Source organism: Alexandromys fortis, unplaced genomic scaffold (genome assembly GCF_014885135.2).
Source record: "Alexandromys fortis isolate MF-2015 unplaced genomic scaffold, M_Fortis_MF-2015_v1.1 scaffold_29, whole genome shotgun sequence".
Taxonomy (NCBI): domain Eukaryota; kingdom Metazoa; phylum Chordata; class Mammalia; order Rodentia; family Cricetidae; genus Alexandromys; species Alexandromys fortis.
The window spans coordinates 6678612-6701385 of NW_026067891.1; the positions used below are offsets into that span (position 1 = coordinate 6678612).

The following is a 22774-nucleotide window of genomic DNA, read 5'->3' on the forward strand; positions in this document are numbered from 1 at the left end:
ATGTGACTTGGAGTGTGACCTGGGGCTGCCTCTGACAGTCAGGATTGGGCCACTAAGGGACAGAATAGCCATTATTGAACTAGTGCATCCAGGCTGCATAGAGTTGACGACTTCATTCTAGGCCTTTTGTCTGAGCAGAAAGAACAGCCATGTTCTGTGGAATGGTGGAAAGAGCCATCCATGATCCTACTAATTGCCAAGGAAACACATTAAGAGTATTTGTCCACTCCTTCAGTGCTCTTTTGGCAACTGGTATATGTCAAGGGCTCTCGTGTTGGGATGAAGACTGAAGTCAGACCCTTTCCCCATTTCTCAGATAGTGAGGATCATAAAGAAGAAAATAGTAGGCAGTTGGGGGGAGGGCAAAGAGGAACAAAGCAAAAGTGAGAGGAAACGATCCTACTGCAGTTGGACATCCACTTGGGTTGTGATAGAGAATATGGACAATCTCTGTACCTTTACCAAACTTAGTCTCTCCTTTCAAACTCCAGCACAGTGTTGCTGGCAGAAGACATAGAAAGAATCAGCCATAGTTTCATGTCACCAGTTACATATATATTTATATAGCATGCACACATGTACACATGTGTTATCTTCCCAAATACTTGGGTTGGTGTTTTGTGCAGACTGTCTTTGTGGGCAGTGAGTTGTGACCTTCCATAGGAGAATGCCTGCAGAGCCTAACTGTGGCCACTTCTGAGGGTCCTGCATAGAGCTGAGAACACTGGCTGAATAACCAAATGCTTGGTGTGGCCAGTCCCTGCCCATATCCTGGCCAAATGGCCCGGGTCTTCTGAGCAGTATGTCCAGTATCGGTTCAGCACCTCACATGGGGACCAGAGCCCAGGAATACCTGTTGGGGTCTCCCTTGATTTCCATCTTCTAGTCTCTGCTGCTGCTTAGAGAGTCATCTACACTGACTTATATTTTTCTCTCCTAGTTTCCCTATGTCACTCCTGCCCCCCATGAGCCAGTAAAGACCCTGAGGAGCCTGGTGAACATCCGCAAAGACTCCCTCCGACTTGTGAGGTAACTCTGTTAGTGCTGCCCTCCTGGGGACCCTGTGTGGCGCAGAGGCTCTGCTTGGTGCTTAGGAAGGGGCAGGGATATTGGGAGGGCCTGGTCTCTGTTATCACATGCAGTCAGACTCTGTAAACAGGACCCTGAGCCGTAAGCTAGAGGTTCTCCCACCCCTTGCGGTTGTGCCTACTGGGTGCCCCTGCATCTGAAGTGTGGGGGCAGGGAACACGCTCAGTTTCCTGCTGTGCATAGGGTACGTAAGGTGGCTATACTTGGGATGAGTTAGTCTATTGCCAATAGCATGTAAATTGCTTTAAACCTAAGATATCCATACCAAGAACACTTGTCCCTTATTTCTGGGGGCAGTAAGAAAGGGGAGCAGACTAGAATTGTTGTAGGAAGGTTGCTTGCTCATTTCCTGGCTGCCAGACTCATGAAATAATCACATAGAAACTATATTGTTTAAATCACTGATTGGCCAATCACTTAAGCATATTGCTAGCTAGCTCTTAAATCTAGAATTAACCCATTTCCATTATTTTATGTTTTATCACGAAGTTCGTGGCCTACTGGCAAGGTTTCAAATGACAGCTCACGTCTTTCTCCTCTGATGGCTCCATGGCTTCTCCCTGATTCCGCCTTCTTTCTCTCAGGATTCGGCTTAGTTTTCCCGCCTTGCTCTATTCTGCTAAGCCACTGGCCAAAACAACTTCTTTATTAACCAGTGGTATTCACAGCATACAGAAGGGAATCCCACATCAATGGATTATAGATCTTGTTGTGCCACAGGGACCAGGCCTCCCTCTACCTTTGCTAGCAAAGCAAACAGAGCCAAGCAGCTAACTTTATGCCCTGCAGCTGTGTGGGCAGGCCAGTTCTTGGTGCTATGGTTCCTGACCTGCCATCTTCTGCCCACTTTTGGTAGGTACAAAGATGATGCAGACAGCCCTACAGAGGATGGTGAGAAGCCCCGTGTGCTCTACAGTCTGGAATTCACCTTTGATGCCGATGCCCGCGTGGCTATCACCATTTATTGCCAGGCTGTAGAGGAGTTCTTGAACGGCATGGCAGTGTGAGTCCCTCGGTGCGACACGTTGGGTTTTATGCAGGCTTTGCAGTGTCTTATGGGCTTTTCCCTTCCCTGGAGAGGGCAGTGGGCTGACAGGTCCCCAACTGCTAGTGGTGGCTTGGTCTTTCAGGTCATCAGCCTCCTCCAGAAGCCTCTATAGAGTCTCTCCTTTGGATAGAGGGATACCCAGCACCCAGAAAACTTGAAAAGATTGGGAGCTGTATGTCAGGAGTTTGGGTGGATACCACATACGTGTATTTTGTTGCGTTACAATTACAGATTTGAACTTTTGGAGATTTTCTTTAAAATGAGTCTTGACAGTTTCAGGAGTTTGCAGCCTGCAACCACAGCCTGACCATAGCAGGGGCTGCCTCAGCAGGAAAGCCAGCTCTGGTCTGAGTGGCCTCACAGACGGGCAGAAAGTGTCTGTGTCCTTGCTGTGATGGAGAGGACCTTGAAAAGGCTCAGATCTAGCCCTGGGGAGTAAGGACCGAGAACGCTAGCTTGGAGTGTTTCTCAGCTCTATGCCTTCCGATGTGATCAGTACATACAACTGCTTGTTCCTCAGTTTCCTCAGCTGGAAATGAAGGTTGGGGAGTTAGCTCTTACATTGGTGTCCTTGACCAGCTCCCCATACATCAATGCTAGCTGCTGGTTGAGAAAAGTTTTCCCTCTAGGACTCAGGACTTGGCCCTGAGCAGCCAACAGACTTTCTCCTGAGTGGCAGTGGGCAGTTAGGACATTATTGCCTTTCCACAGTTGGTTCTTTGAGGTTCCACTGTGGCCTACACAGTGGGTTAGTGACTTAGTTACATTTACTAAGTTACTTAACAGTACTCCAGTGTATGTACTTACTGTCAAAAGGGAGTTAAGAGTGTCCAAGCCCTGGGGTACCTCCTAACAGGCTACAGCCTGAGGCAGCATAACCCACATGGTGTCCTCCCTCCCAGGCCTAGTGTGAGGACAAGTGATAATAGTCCTGTTTCTGAGTTAGCCTTGGGCACAGCTCCCAAGCGGATGAGCCCTGGATTCTGGGCAGGTGCCTTGGAGCTGTTCCAGAGGAAATGAGGGCCACAGTTCAGTGGGCTCCAACCCAGCCCACCCAGTTCAGCCGGTCTCTGTTGTGTCCTGTGAGGTATGTAAGGTGTGGTGGCTCCCACTGCCACCAGATAGATGGACTAGATAGGTGGTCAGCTAGACGTGGCTGCTCAGAGATGCATCCTGGTAGACCTTTTCTGAGACCTGCATGAGGCCTGTTTCCCTCCCAGTTTGCTGGCTTGTATATCACCACCAAATCACCCAGACAGAAACAGGAGGCTACAGGACCCAGCCTGCAGGGATACTGTCCTGAGTTGCAGGCTAGGCAGTCCTCTGTTCCTTTCTTGCCCCATAACATCTTGTCATGAAAATTGAAATTGAGTGGTTCTGGGCTTCCACAGCTTATACCTGAAGGCCCAGGCTGCTGAGACTCTTATCCTGGACTAGCCTTTTTTACTGCATCCAGGCTGGACCTCTCTGTGGGGTTCCCTCTCACACTGGCACTGACAGTAAGGACAGCAGGGATATCCCCCAGCTTCCCAGGCTCTGAATGTGGCCTTTGTCTTAGATACCCAGAGAAGCCCTGGGACAGTAAGCAGGGGTGAGGAGTGGGAATAGGATGGGTAATGGCTGCGTTCATGAATGGGGGACATTGGCTCAACTCTTGTTTTCTAGTGCTCAGCCTGGGGAGTGAGATGAGCTTCTGCATAAATGAAAGGATGGTCCTTGCAGCACTGTGGGGACCAGCAAGGCAGGGAGCTGGCCTGGGTCACTAGAGCAAAGCTGCAGTAGAGCGGCTGTGGGCATGCATGTGCATGGACTCTTCATGCGCAGTGCCAGGCTGGGACTGCGAAGCAGGCAGCTAGGAGCAAGCATTGGCATAGGGAGCTCTGCACTACGATCATTCTGAAAAAGTAAATGCACTATATGCCTCGTAGACATGTTCTTCCCATCCAGAGGGCAGCAGAGATATTGGGCTGGCAGGGATTCTGGAAGAAATGGGCAGGACAGGGCAGCCTCGTGGTGAGCAGAGCTGGTAGTGGGAAGCACCTGTAAGAGCCAGGACCACCTGGCCAAGAGGGTTGCTTCCTGTTCCTATATCTGAGATGACTGAGGCTCTCAACCCCTGTAAAACAAATGGCTGCCCGCTCAGCTGGCTATCAGATGAGTAACAGAAGGAGGTGGGAGGCTGGGTGCAGGGACCCATGGCTCCATAGGAGTCAGGTGCTTGCCTTGCTGCCTTCAGGTACAGCTGTAAGAACCCTTCTCTGCAGTCTGAGACCGTCCACTACAAGAGGGGCGTTAGCCAGCAGTTCTCGCTGCCTCCTTTCAAGATTGACTTCTCCGAGTGGAAGGATGATGAGGTAACTGGGGGAGCCCTGCTTTCTCTTATTCCTTCTTTGGTTTTTCTGTCTTCTGCCTGGTACATTATACTGGGTGCCAAGGAGATCCCTCCTGGCCCTGGCAGCCTGGGAATGGCCAGGTTTTTGTCTTGGGTCAGATATGCAGAGGGACTAAAGAGTAAGATGTGGGCAAGGCTTAGTGGCCACAAGTGTGGTGGTCTTGGAGGCTATAGGGCTGGGTTCTGGAAAGGTTCAGAGAGAGGTTCCCCATTGTCATTGTCCCCAGAAGCAGTATGACAGTTTAGCTGCTGTCCCTCATTGTCTTTTCCTTTTGTTTCTGAATCACACGACGCAGCTTTGCGAGTCACAGCACAGCCTTTCCTCCCAGGCCTCTTGTGGGTTACAGCTTGAGTAGCTTCTGCTACTCTTCCCTACTCCCCGCCCTTCTTTGCCTGTGGTGTCTACTTAGTTCTCTCAGAGTCTTTCTTCTCTGTCCTTATTTCTGGCAGCCACCTGCAGAGACCCTTGCCTGGGAGCCCCTTTGTGAAACTCCAAGGCTTAGATTGGTCTCTGAATATAAGAACTTGGGTGTGACTCATGCTGATGGCAACTGCCTGGGCTCCTCTCTGTCCCAACAGCCTCTTTCCATATGAGGCTTTCTTTTGTTCTATCTTAAAAATAAAACAGACAGCCAGGTGGTGGTGCGTGCCTTTAATCCCAGCACTTGGGAGGGAGGCAGAGGCAGGCAGATCCTGTGAATTTGAAGCCAGCCTGGTATATACAGAGTGAGTTCCAGGACAGCCAAGGCTACACAGAGAAATCCTGTCTCGAAAAAAACCAAAGGGGGAAAAAAGAAAAGAGTGCTGCCTCCGCTTGTAGAGGATCTGAGTTCAGATTCCTAGAGTCCACAGGCCAGCTCAAGAGTCTGGCATTCTAATTCCTCCTCTGGCCTCCTGGGGGACCAGGCACTGAGCTGGTGCACAAACACACCTGCAGATCAAACAAGCAGCTTCCTCAGGCTCCCTCTGGTGGTGGAAGCCTGTCCTCTTCCATTGTCACTCACTTGGTCCAAGGCTTCTGTGTGTGCACCACAGTGCACAGCTGTGTGCAGGTTTCAGGAGGGGGTCTCTGAGGGAGCTGTGCTATGTGCAGTGCTCTGTAAGCCCTGAGATGCCACAGGGAGAGGAGGACAGGACCAGATCACTGACCACCCTCCCCAGAGTGTTGTTTTCTGGGCCGAGTTCCCCCAGCACAGCTGCAGAGTACCACTGAGAACAGTACAGACTGCCTGGAGGCTACTCAGAGTGTAGAGGGCCCCATGCACTCAGGCTTCCTATGAACTTCCAGCCTAGGATGGCTCAGGGCTCTGTTCCTCCTAGCTAGCTCACCTGTACCCAAACAAACGGTTCCTGGGCCTAGTTTATGGACCTTGTAAAGGCGGCATGTGGCCAGCGTCATCATCACCAGGATCACTCTGAATTGTTCTTCTGCAGGGGTGCAGACTCACAAGAGACCTCATCACAGAGCAAAGTGCTAGAAGTCCCAGTTAGTGGGAATTCTGCGCTGGGTAAATGCGCAGGACTTGTCCCCATATTGCTGTTCCACGGTGGCCCTGTCCAGCCTGGTGCTGTGAGTGCCCTGCATGCCACTTGCTGCTCTCCCAGTCTATTGCCTGTATCTTCCTTCCGAAGGACCAGAGCAGCTGCTTCCTGCTCACAAGTCTCCCTTGACATTGTAGCCTCGACACAAAAGGAAGTGTGTTGCATTAAGCATGTTGTCCCAGGCATTGTGCTCAGCCTTGCACTAAGACTGGAGATGAGAAACAGGCTCAGGTGAGGCTTGTTCACAGTGAATGAGCAGAGAATTCTATTGGAAGTCCTGTGTGTGGCTCCATTCCTGCACCGTGATGAAATGCCATAACCAACAACGTGGGTTCTTTTTGTGGAGGGGGACGGGCGGGGGGTTCGAGACAGGATTTCTCTGCATAAAAGTTCTGGCTGTCCTGGAACTTACTGTGTAGACCAGGTGTGCCTCGAATTCAGAGATCTGCCTGCCTCTGCCTCCCGAGTGTTGGGATTAAAGGTGTGCAACACTACTGCCAGGCACCATTGTAACTTTTAAAGAAAGCATTTAATTGGGGGCTTGCTTGCTTTTTTGCCCATCGTGGTGGGGAGTGCAGTGACAGGCAGGCATGACACTGGGGCAGAAGCTGAGAGTTAACATCTTACCAGAAGTTTCAGGCAGGGAGGGTATGGACTTTTAAAGCCTCAAAGCCCATTCCCCAGTGACATACCTCCTCCAACAACCACACCTCCTATTCCTTCCCAAAGGGTTTCACTAGTGGGACCAAGTATTCGACTCTATGAACCTGGGGGAGAGGGTGTGCTCATTCAAATAACCATACCCTCCTGAAAGTTTTTTTTGTAGTGTTTTGACTCCTTTTTCATCCATATTTTCAGTGGGAAATTCCCTGTGTTAAGAATTTTTTTTTGAGACAGGGTCTCTCTGTAGCCCTGGCTGTCCTATAACTTGCTCTGTAGACCAGGCTGGCCTCAAACCCACAGAGATCCACCTGCTTTTGTCCCGAGTGCTGGAATTAAAGATGTGTGTGCTTACACCCCTCAAGCCCGGGCTGTGTGGAAGAAACTTTTCCTGTTTTATAAACAACACTAACATCCACAGCCCGCAGTGACCAGAGCTGGCCTAGGGGAGGACGTCCATGGGAGAAGTCAGTGTCACTGGTGTAGGAGCAGCCTCATGTGGAAACACAGACCTGGCCATGGGTTTAGGTGGAGACAGTGCCCAAGCTCGTTCCTCCTCCTCACTTCACAAGGGACAGCTTTTCTGATGAGGAGAGACAGGCCTTTCTGTCCTGTGTTCCAGGCTGGTCTAGCCTGACCTTGAGGGAGAAGGGAGCTCTGTGTGTGCTGAGAGCTGTGCCTCTGGCCAGTCTCCATACACTATGTGTGCTTAGTCATCAGCCCAGGGCTCTATGGCTCTGCCATGAGGCTGTGGAGGTCCCGGCTAAAGTCTGTTTGTGAGGAGAGGGCGTTGTTCCCAGCCTTGATGAACAGGGCCTAGGCTGTGCTTTGTCCTGGCCCTTTCTCTAGTTGCTTCACTTGCTTGTTCTGTGATTATTTTGCTTTTAACTTAACTGTGTTGTGATCCACGTGCCACAGCTTGCTCATCCTCAGGATTCCATGCTTTTTAGTATGTTCACAGTTTACAAGGGTTTTTTTTTTTTAAATTTTATTTGTTTTGGTTTGTTTGTTGAGACAGGGTCAAATGTATAGCTCTGACTGTCCTAGAACTCACTGTGCAGACCAGGTTAACCTTGAACTCATGGAGATCCTCCCGCCTGGGATTAATGGTGTAAACCACCATTGTTTGAGACAGGGCCTCACTGCTGAGCTCACTACCCTCTGCCTCCTGAGTAGTGGAATTACAGCTGTGCATTGTCACATCTGGCCCGTCCACTTTTCTTTGAGTGACTCCTTAGAACAATGGAAATGTCTGCTGCTTCCCTGAGACACCAGGAGAGTTCTGGAGACTGTGTAGGCTGGGTTAGGCTGGACACCAGGAGAATTCTGGAGACTGCGTAGGCTGGATTAGGCTGGACACCAGGAGAGTTCTGGAGACTGCGTAGGCTGGATTAGGCTGGATTTTGTCCTCTACAGCTTCTGTCTATCAGGGAGTTGGGGACAGAGGACAACCTAGTCACAGGACAGGAAGTAGCCCACAGATGTGGATCAGATGAATCCCAGAGTACTCCTCTGCTAGCAGGGTGCAGGGTATGAGGGCCAGGGGCGTGGGGGAGGATGGTACCAGTTCTGGGGTTTCTAGTTCAGTGGAGGGGGCAGCTGCTGTCTTGAGAAAGGGAAGGATGAACCAAGTGGTGTCAGTCTGATTCCATCTTTGGTGGGGTTTAAGCCAGATGCTTTTCATCAAACAATTGCATAGCTAAATTTAACCCAAAACTTGGAGCTATGTCTCCAGGGGTCTGGATGACAGAGACTAAACAGATACATAGTAGCATTGTTCACAATGTAGAAGTAGCCCACAGTTCTACTGGTGAGTGGGCAAACAATATGGCTTCCCCACCCCCTAGAATGACTGTGCAACCATAGAAAGGATTGGGATTCCAACTGAATTTGGAAAGCATGCCCAGTGAAGAAAAATCTAGTTACAAAAAGATAGGCACTGAGTGATCCATTATAGCAACTGTCAGAGCAGGCACACCCACAGTGAGCGGTTGTCAAGGACTGAGAGGAGGGAAAGCGAGTTTCTGCTTGGAGAGCCCGTCAGTACCCGAGGGATTTAATGTGGCCTTGATTCCGTCTGCTCGCTCCAGTTCAGATTGACCAATTCACTGCTTGATGTCCATGAGTCTGACCATTTTTTTTTTAAGATTTATTTATTTATTATGTATACAACATTCTGCCTCGATGTATGCCCACACGCCAGAGCAGGGCACCAGATCTCCGTACAGATGGCTGTGAGCCACCATGTGGTTGCTGGGAATTGAACTCAGGACCTTTGGAAGAACAGTCAGTGCTGTTAACCTCTGAGCCACCTCTCCAGCCCGAGTCTGACCATTTTTGCCTCCTTTCTTCAGCTGAACTTTGACCTGGATCGGGGTGTGTTTCCAGTTGTCATACAGGCTGTGGTGGACGAAGGAGACGGTGAGCATTGTTGGTCTTTCCTCATCCTCTTTTTCAAGTGTGTGGGACCAGTGGGGGAGGAAGTGGGCTCCTTCTTCACGAGTCATCAAAAGGCCTCTTTTGGAAATGGAAGGTGTCTGCCACACCCCACAGAGAGGCTCGTGATGGTGACATTGCCATGTGGACATCTTCAAAAGAGGAGGGTGAGGTGAGGTGAGGGCAAGACAGGAGTGGACTCCGGGCTCTGCCACTGGTTGTGACTCCTAGAAATCATGCCTGCAGGGGACGGGCAAGAGTCCCAGTCATGACCTCACTGTGGCTTCTCCTCTCTTGTCTTTCCCTGCTTCAGTTGTGGAAGTGGCTGGACATGCCCATGTGCTCTTGGCTGCCTTTGAGAAGGTAAGTGCCATCCTGGCCACCACCCTGTGGCCTGAGTGTGGGGGTCCGAGCTTGGGGCAGGGCTAAATGACAGATTCTTAGTTCCCAAAGTGCTGGTCCTAAGGTTGACTATCCTCTGGGGTTGTTAAAAAGAGTTTTTAGAGTCACAGTGAGGTAGATTGCTTAGACTGAAGCCAACCCTGTAGGACCCCTAAGAACTCACCAGCACAAGCTAGGATGCCCACAGAGAGACCCATGCCACAGACTAACTTCCCTCTTCCAGCCACCACCTCCACCAGGTTGAGTATCCTCAGGTGCCACCCAGCACTGGCCTTGCCGGCATGTGTGTCTGCCTCACTTAGGATCTGTTCCTTTTTGCCCTCCTGCTGGCTGCAGCTTGCAGTCCAGATAGGGCTGGGGAGGCCTTTCCTGACCCTCTGAGCAGGTATTTACTGTTCTTACTTGTGCCTGGGCAGGAGTGGCCTCTTGTCTGTCATCTCAGAGCTGGCATGGCATGGTACCTGATTTGCAGTGTAGATGCTCAGTGAACAGTGGTGGGCTGGATGAGAATCTGCCACCTGTGGTGCAACTCCAGGCACACACACATACATACATACACACACATACATACATACACACATACATATATACACATACACACATACATACATACATACACATATACACACATACATATATACACACACATACATACATATACATGTGTGTGTATGTGTATACACACAAATCAAAGACCCAGATATTAATTCACACATTTTCGACCACCTGATTTTTCACAAAGGAACAAAAAATAACAAATGGAAAAAAAAAACATATTTAACAAATGGTGCTTGCATTACTGGATATCAATATGTAGAGGAATGAAAATAGATCCGTATCTATCACCATGCACAAAACTCAAGTCCAGATGGATCAAAGACCTCAACATAAAGCCAGCCACACTGAACCTCACAGAAGAAGAGAAAGTGGGAAATACTCTTGAAAATATTGACACAGGAGACCACTTCCTAAATAGAACTCCAGTAGCACAGACTCTGAGAGAAACAATTAATAAATGGGATCGCCTGAAACTGAAAAGCTTCTGTAAAGCAGAGGACACAGTCAACAAGACAAAACGACAGCCTACAGAAGGGGAAAAGATCTTCACTAACCCCACATCAGACAGAGGTCTGATCTCCAAAATATACAAAGAACTCAAGAAATTGGTCATCAAAAGAACAAATAATTCAATAAAAAATGGAGCATATACATACATACATATACATACATATATCTCCTTACTTGTCAGAGATGTGGGTGTTATGTTCCTGCTTGCTAACGCCCCTAGACCCCACCCTCCTTTAGGCTGTTTACTGTTCCTCCGCAGGCAGCTAAGACTTAGCTTCAGAACTTCAGGCTGGAGCCCAGGTCACAAGGACCCCACCAAAATTGGCCTGGGATTACTTATTTCTTGCTGACTCATCTTGAGTCCTGCTGACTTGGGGTTTTTGCCAAGGTGTTCTTTCAGTGCAGAGCCCATTCCTATTGTGACCTCGGTCTCTGGGCTCTTCTGGGGCCAGAAGTGCAGGTGACACGAGTGAGCTGGACAGAGGCCAGCCACCTCTTGAGTACCCCAACAGGATCTGGTGAGGCGCATGGCCTATCATCAACAGACATTCCATTTAGTCCTTGCAGTTTGGAGCTCAGTGAAGAAAGGCTTCTTTTTGTAGTACCACATTCTAGAAATTTCCATAAGTGCCCGTCAACTTTACTGGGCAATCCTGAGTGCTGATCTTGGTTGACTCAAAGTATAATAACATTAATTATTGCAAAAATATTCAGCTCTAAAGCCAGGCATGGTAGCACATGTCTTTAATCCCAGCATTTGGGAGGCAGAGGTAGGCAGATCTCTGTGAGTTCGAGGCCAGACTGGGCTATAAGAGCTAGTTCCAGGTCAGGCTCCAAAGCTACAGAGAAACCCTGTCTCGAAAAACCAATCGATCAATCAATCAATAAATAAAGTACACACACACTCACACACAAAAACAAAAACAAAATCTCAACTCTAATACCTTAATAAACCTTTCCAGTTCTGAGTAGTCTGTTTCCGTGGATATCATTAAACACATTGTGGTTCTATTCCATTTTGTTCTTACATTTTAGTTCTGACTGTGCGCTTGTGTCCCCTTCCCAACTGAGCCAAACCCAAGAACTCTTGTTTATTCACTCTTGCTCCATGAATACTGCCTCTGGGTAATGGAATTGGCTAGCCAATATCAGAGTGTGGCTGGGTGGCTTCAGTTTATGCATGCTGGAGACCACTCATGATAGTTGGGTTCTGCACGAGTGTTTGAAGAAGATGCTCCAGGTTCTGTAGAAGGCAGGCATGAGGCCATGGGCAAGAGTGCTTGGAGGGACCAATTTGAGATTAACTATCTCTCTCCCCGCAGCACGTGGATGGCAGCTTCTCTGTGAAGCCGTTAAAGCAGAAGCAAATTGTAAGTGCCAGACATCATGGCCCTTGGGCTGCAGAAAGCACACACGACTCCGTGGGCTGTTCTTTTTGGTCATGCAGGAGCTGCCTGCCTGAGTCTGCCCTGTTGTGCTCTGGGATAATGGGGTCTGTGTTTTGAGTGCATGGGTTGTATAGCTACCCTGTGGTACAGCAACCAGTGCAGGTCCCTCCATCCTGCCCAGTTTGAACCATGGTGCATAGAATGCAGTTAGTTCATTCAGTTAGTATTTGCTAAATGAGTGGGCAGAGGAGGTTAGGAAAGACAGGAAACAGAAATGTGGCAGCCGTCTCTTGCTTATACAAATTCCTGGAAATAAAGCAGCACTAGGTAAGGACTCAGTTGACTCTTTCAGCACCGGAGATGGGGAGGAATCCCAGGTACAGGGAGACTGGGAAAACTTCTCTTGGGAATCACACATTCTGTGATCCTACACAGAGCAGTTACTCCTGGCGGCCTACTTGAGCAAAATAAGAATTTAGTGGGATGCCTACCAGAACCATTTGAGACCTCGATCACGAGACTGATGGTCAGGCAGGAGCCTGTGTTTCAAGGCCATGATGAATAATGGTCTTGTGTGTAACTACCCAAGTGCTAGAGGTCTGCTTAAAGTTAGTGTAGGGTATAGTTTGTTAGCCTTTAAAGGATGGATAGAGGGAAACCTGGCGGGTCCAGACCCTGATGATACATACTAGTGGGGCCAAAGACCCCATTTTGTTTCCTAAAAGCCAGCTACCAGGATCCTGGCTTTCTGGATGGGTGCTGTGGCCCATGGAACTTTAGAAACAATTAACTTAGGGCACTTCAGGACTGAACAGCATGAGGCCTATTGGTCAGAACTAACTGCTTAGATACGGCTCTCATGTCTTATGGAAAGCACAGTTGCATGACTTGCTATCTGCTACCTACAGGCAGCAGCTCTGGCCCTCCTGTGGGTGACAGAATGTGTCCAAAGTTTTTTTTCTCTGGTAATAGCAATAATTGTGGGCAGCTTGGGACCTGGCCTTCTGGGATATATGGATGGGGGACCATTGACTTCATTCCTTGCTCCCTGTGTTGTTTGCTGACTCAGTACAGATCAGGGTTTCCTGCCTCTTTTTCCTGGCATTTGCCCTTCTTCAGGAGGAGGGATTCAGCAGGTACCACAGACTTTCAGCCACACTTTCCCTGGAACCTGCGCCTCTGGAGGTGGTCTACATACAGTGAGCCCACTAGTGGAGACTGACAAAACCCTAGCACATCTTTCTGCTCTCTAGGTGGACCGTGTCAGCTACCTGTTGCAGGAGATCTACGGCATCGAGAATAAGAACAACCAGGAGACCAAGGTGTGTCCTTGTGGGCAGCTAACTGAGCTCCAGGCTGGTAATATGCCTCAGGTTTCTACCTGCCTTTTAGAGGGCACATCATTGGTGATGTGCTGGGATTTCACAGGCCTGACCCAGTTCCCACAAGGTTTGATGGGAAAAATGCCTTTCCCTGGAGGTCCAGAACCCAGAGTCCATCATTTTCCCTTAATCTCCTTTTAGTAGTTAAGCTACCAGGCTTTTGTGTGTCTGACTGACTACCCGAGAAACAGCAATTCCAGCAAGAATGATTTATTTCAGCTCACAGTTTTACAAGTATCAGTTCATGGCAGGGAAAGTGAGGTGGAGCAAAGTAGCTCATGTGATGGCAGCTAGGAAGCAGAAGAAATGGGGAGGGCTAGACCCAATCTACTTGCCCCCGCAGAACCTGCCATTAGTGACCTACTTCTCCAGGGAGGTCCTCCTTCCCAGAGTTCCTGGAACCTCCTTTAACAGCTGGGTTTCAGATCCTCCAACCCTAAGTCTTTTAGAGGGACACTTCACTACCTCAACCACAGCAGAAGACAGCAGTTTTGGAATGTTTTGTCCTCTCCTGGCAAGTAGGCCAGCATCTTGTTAAGTCACTAAATTGTCAGATCATGTTTTTGGCTGTGAGCCATCTGTCATTTATTTGTTTTTTGAAGACTGGTTCTCCCTCACTGTGTAGCCTTAGCCCTGGAACTCACTCTGTAGACCAGGCTGGCCTCAAACTCGAAGACATCCTCCTGCCTCTGCCTCCCAATTGCTAGGATTAAAGGTGTGCACCACTGTGCCGCGTTAGCCATCACTGGTTTCTATGGCAGCTACATGGTGCTGCATCCATAGCTCAGAAGTAGCCCCAGACGGTGTAAAGATAATTAAATGTGGCAGTGTTCCAATAAACAAGCAGGTCCGGTTAACCCAGTTATGTTTAAGGCATTTGCTCATTCACTTTTCAGGTCCTGGTGTGCTTTCTGAAAGCTCATATAATGAAAGTATTTCCAAGTTAGAGCTGCTCCATGATTTTGGCTGAACAGACAGCCCCGGCTGTTGTAAAGACGTGTTTCAGTGCAGTCCCTCCTTTCTCTGCTCCTAATAGCAGAGTCATCGTGTTTGCGGTTGGGAGAGTAGGGTTCTTCCCCTCCACATGAGCTGGTGCTTCCCCCTTGGTGTTTGCTCTGCTGTGCCCTGACACCTCCTACTCCCTTTGCCACACAGTCCCTGGGGATGGTGCCACACGGAAACACAGGAGGGCCTGCTCCCGACAGCATCAGGCCCACCTTCAGGCTCTTGTGAAGCCACTGACACACAGGTCCTTGTCTCCACAGCCTTCCGATGACGAGAACAGTGACAACAGCAGTGAGTGTGTGGTGTGCCTGTCAGACCTGCGGGACACGCTGATCCTGCCCTGCCGCCACCTGTGCCTTTGCACTTCCTGTGCTGACACGCTGCGGTACCAGGCCAACAACTGCCCCATCTGCCGGCTGCGTGAGCATTACCCGGGGCCCTGTTGTGAAAGATGCAGGAGCCAGTCTGGGGACCACCACTCCCTATTGCATGAGAAATAGAAACTCCATGAGTTTTTCGTGGAAGGCATGACGTTGATCCTTCTGTCTCCAGGACAGGGAAAGCTAGAAGACACAGAAGTGCTCCAAGGCAGATTCAGCTCTGAACAAAATCTTGTTAAGGTTTCATAGGAACTATTTTTGAAAATCTTACAGTGAGTCGAAAGCAGAAAATTGTGTTGGGTGGTGGTCAGGTTGTCTGCCAACATTGTGGACTCTGAAGAAACTCACCCAAGCTCATGGCTAGTAAAGTATCAGAAATGGCTTCTTCATTCAGAAATGGTGGGGTTTTGGCTACTGCTCTCGATCCCATTGTCTGAAAGCAGCCCATTATAGTCATTGTCCCCTAAGAGTTGGGTGTGTGTCCATCTAATGTGTGAGTTTGCACTGTGGCAGTTCCATTGGGTCACAGGATAGGTTGCATATACAGACAAGGACAATATAGTGCCTAGTCTGGGTTTCTCAGTGTCCAGGGGAGACCTAGCCTAGGTAGGACAGGGGACCATAGGTGGGACTGGCTTGGGCAGTTCATAGCTCTTTTTTCAAGGGAAGTAGACAGTGTTCCAGCCTAGATTTCTGCAGGTTTGGTGCCCACTTGTGACAAAGGAGAGGTTCTTTTCTTCCATAGGTAGTCCCCAGTGAATAGGGCGGTACCCAGTGAACAGGATGGCCAGGACCTGCATCTTTCTGGAACAATCCTTTCAGCACTACCCCTTTGTGAACCTACCGTCCTGAATGCACAGCTGTTTAGGGTGTCCAATTGTGAACCTACCGTCCTGAATACAGAGAGCTGCCTAGGGAGTCCCTTTGTGAACCTACCGTCCTGAATACACAGAGCTGCTTAGGGTGTCCAATTGTGAACCTACTGTCCTGAATGCACAGCTGCTTAGGGTGTCCCAAGGCCTCACTACAGGCCTCAGCCTGGGCGAATTTTCCCTGCTAGTGAAGCTGAGCATCTCTACCCAGTTTGCCATGTCTTGGAGTAGTCTGGGAGTGTTGGTGGGATCCAGAGGTCAGACAGGGCTGGAGCAAGTATGTGCCCTAGGCTAGACTGCATATAGAGAGCATGACTTCAGTTCCACCCCTCAATACGCAGCCTTCCTCACCTAGCTGCTGTGTATCCAAGTGTGGATGGTTGTGGAGACATGAGGCTGTTGTAGAAACCCCAGATGAACAGGGCATACAGGCTGTGTGTGGGGCTTGTTGTTTTTTTTTTTTTTTTGATGTTTTTGTTTTGTTTTGTTTTTCGAGACAGGGTTTCTTTGTGTAGCTTTGGAGCCTGCCCTGGAACCTACTTTGTAGACCAGGCTGGCCTTGAACTCACAGAAATCCACCTGCCTCTGCCACTGCCTCCCTAGTGCTAGGATTAAAGGTGTGAGCTACCACCGCCCTGCTGGCTGTGTGTTTTTGTGTCCAGTGCTGGAAGCAGATGGGAAGCTGCAGAACAAACCATAAAAGTGATGGGTTATGGTCAGGATAGCCACTTTGTGTAAGGCTGAGGTCGGAAGACTGGGAAGAAAGGGCCCTGGTGTAGGACCTAGAATGTACCAGAACTTACTGCAGGAACCAGGACCTGCCACTGGGCCTCTGAAATCTTCATGTGTGCCATGACTTCAAGTTGGGGTCCTCAAATAGGAGGTGGAGACGGAAGCTTCCCATCACAGACCCAGGTGTCACTGGCCTGTCCTTCAGAGAGAGTGGGAATCGTACTGAAAAATGTAGATGTGACTAGAAGTGCCAGCGTCCTGTGCCTGCTGATTCCTCAGGGTGCAGGCTGACGGCACAGTTGATTTGATCCTGACTTGTGGCACATTTGTCACAGGTTCATGGCTTCACCTCTACTCACTGTCTTAGGAATGTAGCCTGGTTTCCTGCTGGGCCACTCTTGTGGGTAGAACTGGCACTAGGAGATGACCTCTGTCCTAATTTGTCAGTTGTCTCTGTGATAGACATTGCACTTCCTGCAGGAGCCTGTAGTCAGGAGATCTCTGTGGTCCGTGAGTGGTGGCCACAGCCACTGTGACTTAAGCAGAGGTCCTTAAACAGCTGTTGATCTTTCGCTGCCCACCCTAGAAGCTGCCCAGGACTCCCATCTGCTAAGGATCCCCTCCGCCTCTGATTTGGAAACATGTTCCGTGTTCCTGGGCACTGTGAGCGGCAGTGTCCACAGTCTAGACTGTCCACCCATGCCTCTGAAGACTCTGTTCTTGTTCAGATGTCTCTCTCTCTCTCTCTCTCCGCCACAGCATTCCGAGCTCTCCTGCAGATCCGGGCTGTTCGGAAGAAGCCAGGGGCCCTGTCTCCCATCTCCTTCAGCCCTGTCTTGGCCCAGAGTGTGGACCATGATGAGCACTCTGTAAGTGCTTTTCCTCCTCCTTCAGCTTGCCTGCTAGGCGGGCATGGCTCCCACAGCAGCCTGTGAGGTATTAATCAGGGACCAGGCTCTGCTGGGCAAGGGTGGGACCTCTGAGCTGAATGTTTGCCAGCATTTCCACTGTTGCTTTAGGCGATGCTGTCTGGAGGGCACCTATATGTTACTGCCTGTGGGCTGGCTTCAGCCTCAGTCTGGAGGCTCTCTCCGTAGACCCACTGTCTACGTAGATTTTGCTTCTGGCAGACCAGAAAGGTCTTGTCAATTAAAGGATGGAAAGAGCAAGACATAAACGAAGAGATAAGACTTGGGCAGAAGTGCTCAGAGAGAGGGAGAGACGCCTAGAAATGGGTGGAGTCTGCAGAAAGCTGCGGCAGTAGAGAGCGAGGGAGAGCCCAATCTTGGCCACGGCCTTCTGGGGTTCCCATGTTATCTGTTGCAGGGACCACAGACTTTTGAAGGTCTTGCCTCCACTTTAAGAGGAAAGAGCAATAAGCCCTGTGGCCTGACATCTAGGGGGCATAGTCTTTGTTCCTGGAACCCTGCTTTATTTATTTACAATTAGCAAGTCCCCAGATGCAATGTACTCTCACAGTTGATTTCTGAAAACTGGGCCAACGTGTTTGTTTGATTTATCTTTCTGAGACAGGGTTTCTCTGTGTAGTGATGAGTGTACTGGAACTTGAACTTAACTCTGTAGACCAGGATGGCCTTGAACTGATGATTCGGCCTGTCTCTGGTTGCTGAGTGTGGGGATTAAAGGCTGTACCACAGTAACTGCCTTATGTCAACATTTAAAAGCCTACAAGGGACCCATAAAATTCAGAGTTTTGGCTTTTCTTTCAAAAACTGAGGTTGTGCTCAGACACTTGGACTTGAGGTGTAGAATCCCCACTCCGGTGGGTCGTCCCCTGCCACACACAAGGGCTGCTGAGAGACCTGTGCCTTCTAGCGTACTAGGACACTCGCCAACCGTGTGCTTGCTGGCTGCAGGAGAGACGGCCTGAGGTGGGAATGCCCAGTGAAAGCGGGGATCTGAGTGTCGCAGAGGCCCCACTCGTGCTCAGCAGTGTGGGGCTGCTTGTTGCTTTTGTCCTGGTGGTTGAGGGCCAGATAGGTCCCTTCCTGTTGGCCCTCTTATCCTGAGTGAGCCAGTTACTGGGTGGGTGTAATCTTGATTTGTAATTAGCCAGGAACTCTAATCTACCTGGGAACCACCTACCTTTTGCAGGGTTCAAAGTACTTAAGTTGTTAGTGGGTTCTTGTTCTTTGCCACCTGCCCTGTGAAGTGCCCAGATGTGGTCTCCAGAGAATCTTTAGGGTAATGGTGAGCCTGAGAGCCAGCCACTCTCAGGTCACCTTGGCCGGAGCCCCAGACCATGAACAGGCTGGGCTGAGGTTAGGCTCCTCTCTGAGTGGGCACACTGCAGGGCTCCCAGGAACTGGGTATTGATGTGCAGGCAGCCTGCACAGGGCCTCATGCAGAATTCTTCTTGTGTTGAGTGTGGTCTTAAGGTCAACCATAGTTAGAGAATTCCTGGGCGTGCATGGAGGGCAGTAAACCAGAGGCCCGCCTTGCCCCACCAGTCCCCATGCCATGTGGAGGTAGAAGTTGTAAAACATGTGATTTTTATTTTGACAGTGTCCCTTTAAAAAATCAAAGTCGCACCCTGCCTCCCTGGCCAGCAAGAAACCTAAAAGGGAAACAGTAAGTGTGTTTGGTCATATAGCTCTCTTTTTGCCCCAGACCCTGTTTTTGAAACCAACAAGTGTGGGAGGTCATTTTAACCCTGGCTACTCTGTTTAACACACTTTGTCAAATCCGCTCTCCTAGTCCCGGTGCCCCTGCCCAGGAAGGGAGTTTTGTGGACCAAGCAAAGCCGAAGGTCTGTTGGCGCAAAGCCAGTTCTTTGGTGTTGGTGCCAGGTGGTGGCCAACCTCAGGCACTGCCCTTCTCGCCAGCTTTGCTCGCCGTGGCTTCTGAGTGCCCTGTTTCCCTTTTTTTTCTTGCTGGCAGTGGAATGGATGTTGAAGGTGGAACTGGTATTCGCTGCTCCTTTTTGCACATGGCACCCCCTGCATGCTTGTCCGTCTTGCACCCCTGGCTGGCTGTATCTTCAAGTTTGACTCTTCGGGCTAAGGACTCTGGTTTTCTGACATTTTCCCTGCACCCCCGGGATCAGACAGAGAGATCAAAAGTCAGGTAGCAGCCAGGCTGGACCTCTTCCTGGAGTTTTGCTGGCCTGGCAAGAACCTGTTGAAAGCTAGTGTAACTATTGTAGCTGAGGGAAGGAGCTTGGCAAGCAGCTGAGTCTGTCCTTTGTGGAGGGTATGGGGCTGGGGGCGATTGTGGTGAGAATTAGCCAGAGGACTAAGCCCCACCACCAGTCTGGTGCACACCACGTTCCCTAGGGGTGCCGCCCTATCCTGTTATCCACAGTGCCAAGGGCGGGCAGTCCAGAGCTTCCTGTAGGAAGCACTTAGGAGCCCCGCTCCTCTAACTTGGTTTGTGAGAGCCTATGGGAGCAATACAGCACAGTCCTACAGCACTCCATGGCCTGACTGTTCTCTGGAAACTGGGCACGTTCCTTCTCCCTTACCCCTGCCAAATCCATCTATTCCTGATGTGGGGCTATGGTAGCCACACTCCTACTGACACCCTGCTTGGGGTCCCTGGAGGCCGCATTCCCCTGGCCCAGGGCAGCACTGGCGACGCTCTTCTGCCTCTGGCATGGCTCTGCTCTGCCTGCTCCTGAGTTCTCTTGCTGTCACTAACCCCTCACACTTTGACTTCTGCAAGCTGGGAACAGCAGCTGTGTAAGGGCTTGGCAATGATGGAGACAGTGGCTTTTGTGGGCCTTGCTGACCATCTGGGTATTGGGTGTGTGCTGAAGCTGGTGGCTGAGGGACTCCTCAACAGGATAGCTTCCACTTTGCAAGGTAGCTTTCGACAGGAATTGGGGCTTAAGTCCCTGGAAGGTGGCATGAGCAAGACACAGTCAGCAAAGCAGGTCTGGGGCGGAGAATGTTCCATTTCTGGGGCTTCATGGCTATGGGTAAGAAGCCTGGCTGGGCCCTCCTCATTGGCTTTGTCCCCACAGAATTCTGACAGTGTCCCACCTGGCTATGAACCCATCTCCTTACTCGAGGCACTCAATGGTCTACGGGCTGTCTCCCCGGCTATCCCATCAGCTCCCCTCTATGAAGAAATCACCTACTCAGGCATCTCGGATGGTCTGTCCCAGGCCAGCTGTCCTCTCGCTGGACTCGATCGAATCATAGAAAGCGGCCTACAGAAGGGAAAGCCACAGAGTAAATCTCCGGACAGGTGAGGCCAGTGCCCAGTCTGCCTTGGTGAGGTGTGTTACCACATTGAGTGAAAGGGTGTTTTCTGCTGGCGGTGCGGCTGCTTATGTGTGCGTGTGAGAGAGACTGGCGAGGTTTATTGGTGGTTTTATAGACTTCATGATGCATGATCACTGGGACTCAGAATGTCCAGCAACAGGTCAGACCCTTCTCTAGTTGATGACAGCCAGCAACACTGAGCAGAACAGTACATCAGGAATGGTGCTGGGCTGAGGTTCCTAGTGCCCCTAAGACAACTGCTGAGCCATCTCTCCAGCCCTCCCCCACTCCTCTTGCTGGACATGTCGGGTGGTAAGGAGCCCCCAGGCCTGCCTGTGCTTAGTCCTTATGCCACTGCTGGACAGAAAAGTAAAGCAAGGTTCAAGTCTGACATCTAGAGAATGTCCAAGACCATTACATACATACATACATACATACATACATACATACATACATATATATATTATTTAGCTCATTTATATAAGGCAGGGTTTCTCTGTGTATCCTTGGATGTCCTGGAACTAGCTCTGTAGCCTCTGCCTCCTGAGTGCTGGGATTAAAGGCACGTACCACCGTGCCTGGCAGTTTTATTATTTTTGGTTCTTCTGAGATACTCTCACGCAACCTAGACTGGCTGACCTAGAAGCCCTGATCCTCCTGCTTCTACCTCCTTAGTGCTGGGATTATAGGCATATGTCACCACTATATTTTTTTTTAATTTATTTATTATGTGTACAACATTCTGCTTCCGTGTGTGCCCACACACCAGAAGAGGGCGCCAGATCTCATTACAGATGGTTGTGAGCCACCATGTGGTTGCTGGGAACTGAACTCAGGACCTCTGGAAGAGTAGTCAGTGCTCTTAACCTCTGAGCCATCTCTCCAGCCCCTGAGCTATATTTCTTTTGCAAACTTGAATTCTTTTAATGACTGGATGATTTGGTGTTTGGAGTACAACTTTTTCTGCTTTTCTCTGCCCAAGTTATTAATCTGTCAGAGCTGGGATTTGTGTACCTGGTTGTTTCTGGAGTTTGTCCGAGGGCCGAGTGCATGCCAACCCGGTGCTCTGCTGCAGAGCTGCACCCTCATCTCTGCACCACAAGGGTCCTCTCTAGTAACACGTTCCTCAGGCTGGCCAAGAGTCAGGCTTGCTCACTTGGAGACTAGCATGGGGTGGCCAGTCTGACTGTGCTGACTTCCTTAAGGAGACAAGTAAAAGAAAGGTATGTGTTCTGCAAGCTGCCCAGGCCCCTATACTATGAATACATAGCAGAACAACTCCAGAGACATACAGTCCCTTCTGCTGTTTGCCTGGGCTCAATGTGTCCCTTCTAGTTTCAGGCTGTTAGGCCTGTGCTGATATCTGTGGAGGTGGGAGGTTGTTGTCCACTTCTCTGGTTGTTCAGGCCTGTGCTGAAGTTCACCTCTCCTTGGGGAGCCTCTGTTGGTCAGGTCTGTGTTTTTGAATCTGTGCAGAGATGCCACCTCTCCCCAAAGACCTCTTTCACATGTCTCCAGGTATGCATATGCAAAGGCTGCTGGCCCAGTGTGGCTTTGGCAGGATTGTGTTCCTAATGTAGCCGTTCTACAGCACTACCTCCTTCCTCTCCAGCACCCTGCGGTCTCCATCATCCCCCATCCATGAGGAGGATGAGGAGAAGCTTTCAGAGGACTCGGATGCTCCTCTCCCACCGAGCGGTGTGGAACTTGCGCTGCGGGAGAGCAGCTCCCCTGAGGTGAGGCTTGCTTCTGGTGAGGCCCTGGCTGGTCCTCTAAGCACTGCCACAATGTGATGTCACAGCAGACAAGTCAGTGTCCTTGACTCTGGTGCCCTGTGGAGGAGTCACTTTGAGGGCTTATAAGCAAGACCACATGTGATGCCTAGCCCCCAGTGACATCCTTGTGTCCTGGGTGGCAGCTGCTGCCCACTGCCCTTAGCTTAGTCTCAGGAATTTGGCCCCTTTGGCCTGAGGATGTTTTCACAAGAGCCTTTCCTCTTTGTCTCCTAGAGTTTCGGAACAGAGGAGGTGGATGAGCCGTCCCTAAAGCAAGGTGAGCCCCTTCTCCCAGGTCTGTCCTCACACCCTTGGTAAACTTTGGGTCCTGGCTAGGGACAGTCTCCTGCCCCAGCTCTTGCCTTCAGAGACTT

At 50.2% G+C, this 22774-nt stretch overlaps 1 protein-coding gene across 10 annotated transcripts in view; it reads left to right on the plus strand.

Annotated features, from left to right (window-relative positions):
* Mgrn1 (mahogunin ring finger 1) overlaps positions 1 to 22774 on the plus strand; it is a 55201-nt gene that overhangs the window by 25235 nt on the left and 7192 nt on the right. For 5 of the 10 annotated variants that reach the window (XM_050135720.1, XM_050135703.1, XM_050135671.1 and 2 more), the window contains exons 3-15: positions 941 to 1029; positions 1946 to 2092; positions 4374 to 4491; positions 9086 to 9152; positions 9481 to 9530; positions 11960 to 12007; positions 13279 to 13347; positions 14673 to 14832; positions 17156 to 17265; positions 18923 to 18988; positions 20382 to 20608; positions 22238 to 22361; positions 22635 to 22677. In XM_050135720.1, the coding sequence (XP_049991677.1) occupies positions 941 to 1029; positions 1946 to 2092; positions 4374 to 4491; positions 9086 to 9152; positions 9481 to 9530; positions 11960 to 12007; positions 13279 to 13347; positions 14673 to 14832; positions 17156 to 17265; positions 18923 to 18988; positions 20382 to 20608; positions 22238 to 22361; positions 22635 to 22677 (1318 nt within the window). Of the gene's footprint in view, positions 1 to 940; positions 1030 to 1945; positions 2093 to 4373; positions 4492 to 9085; positions 9153 to 9480; positions 9531 to 11959; positions 12008 to 13278; positions 13348 to 14672; positions 14833 to 17155; positions 17266 to 18922; positions 18989 to 20381; positions 20609 to 22143; positions 22362 to 22634; positions 22678 to 22774 lie in introns of all 10 variants that reach the window. The other 5 variants (XM_050135728.1, XM_050135688.1, XM_050135735.1 and 2 more) reach the window with 2 other exon arrangements.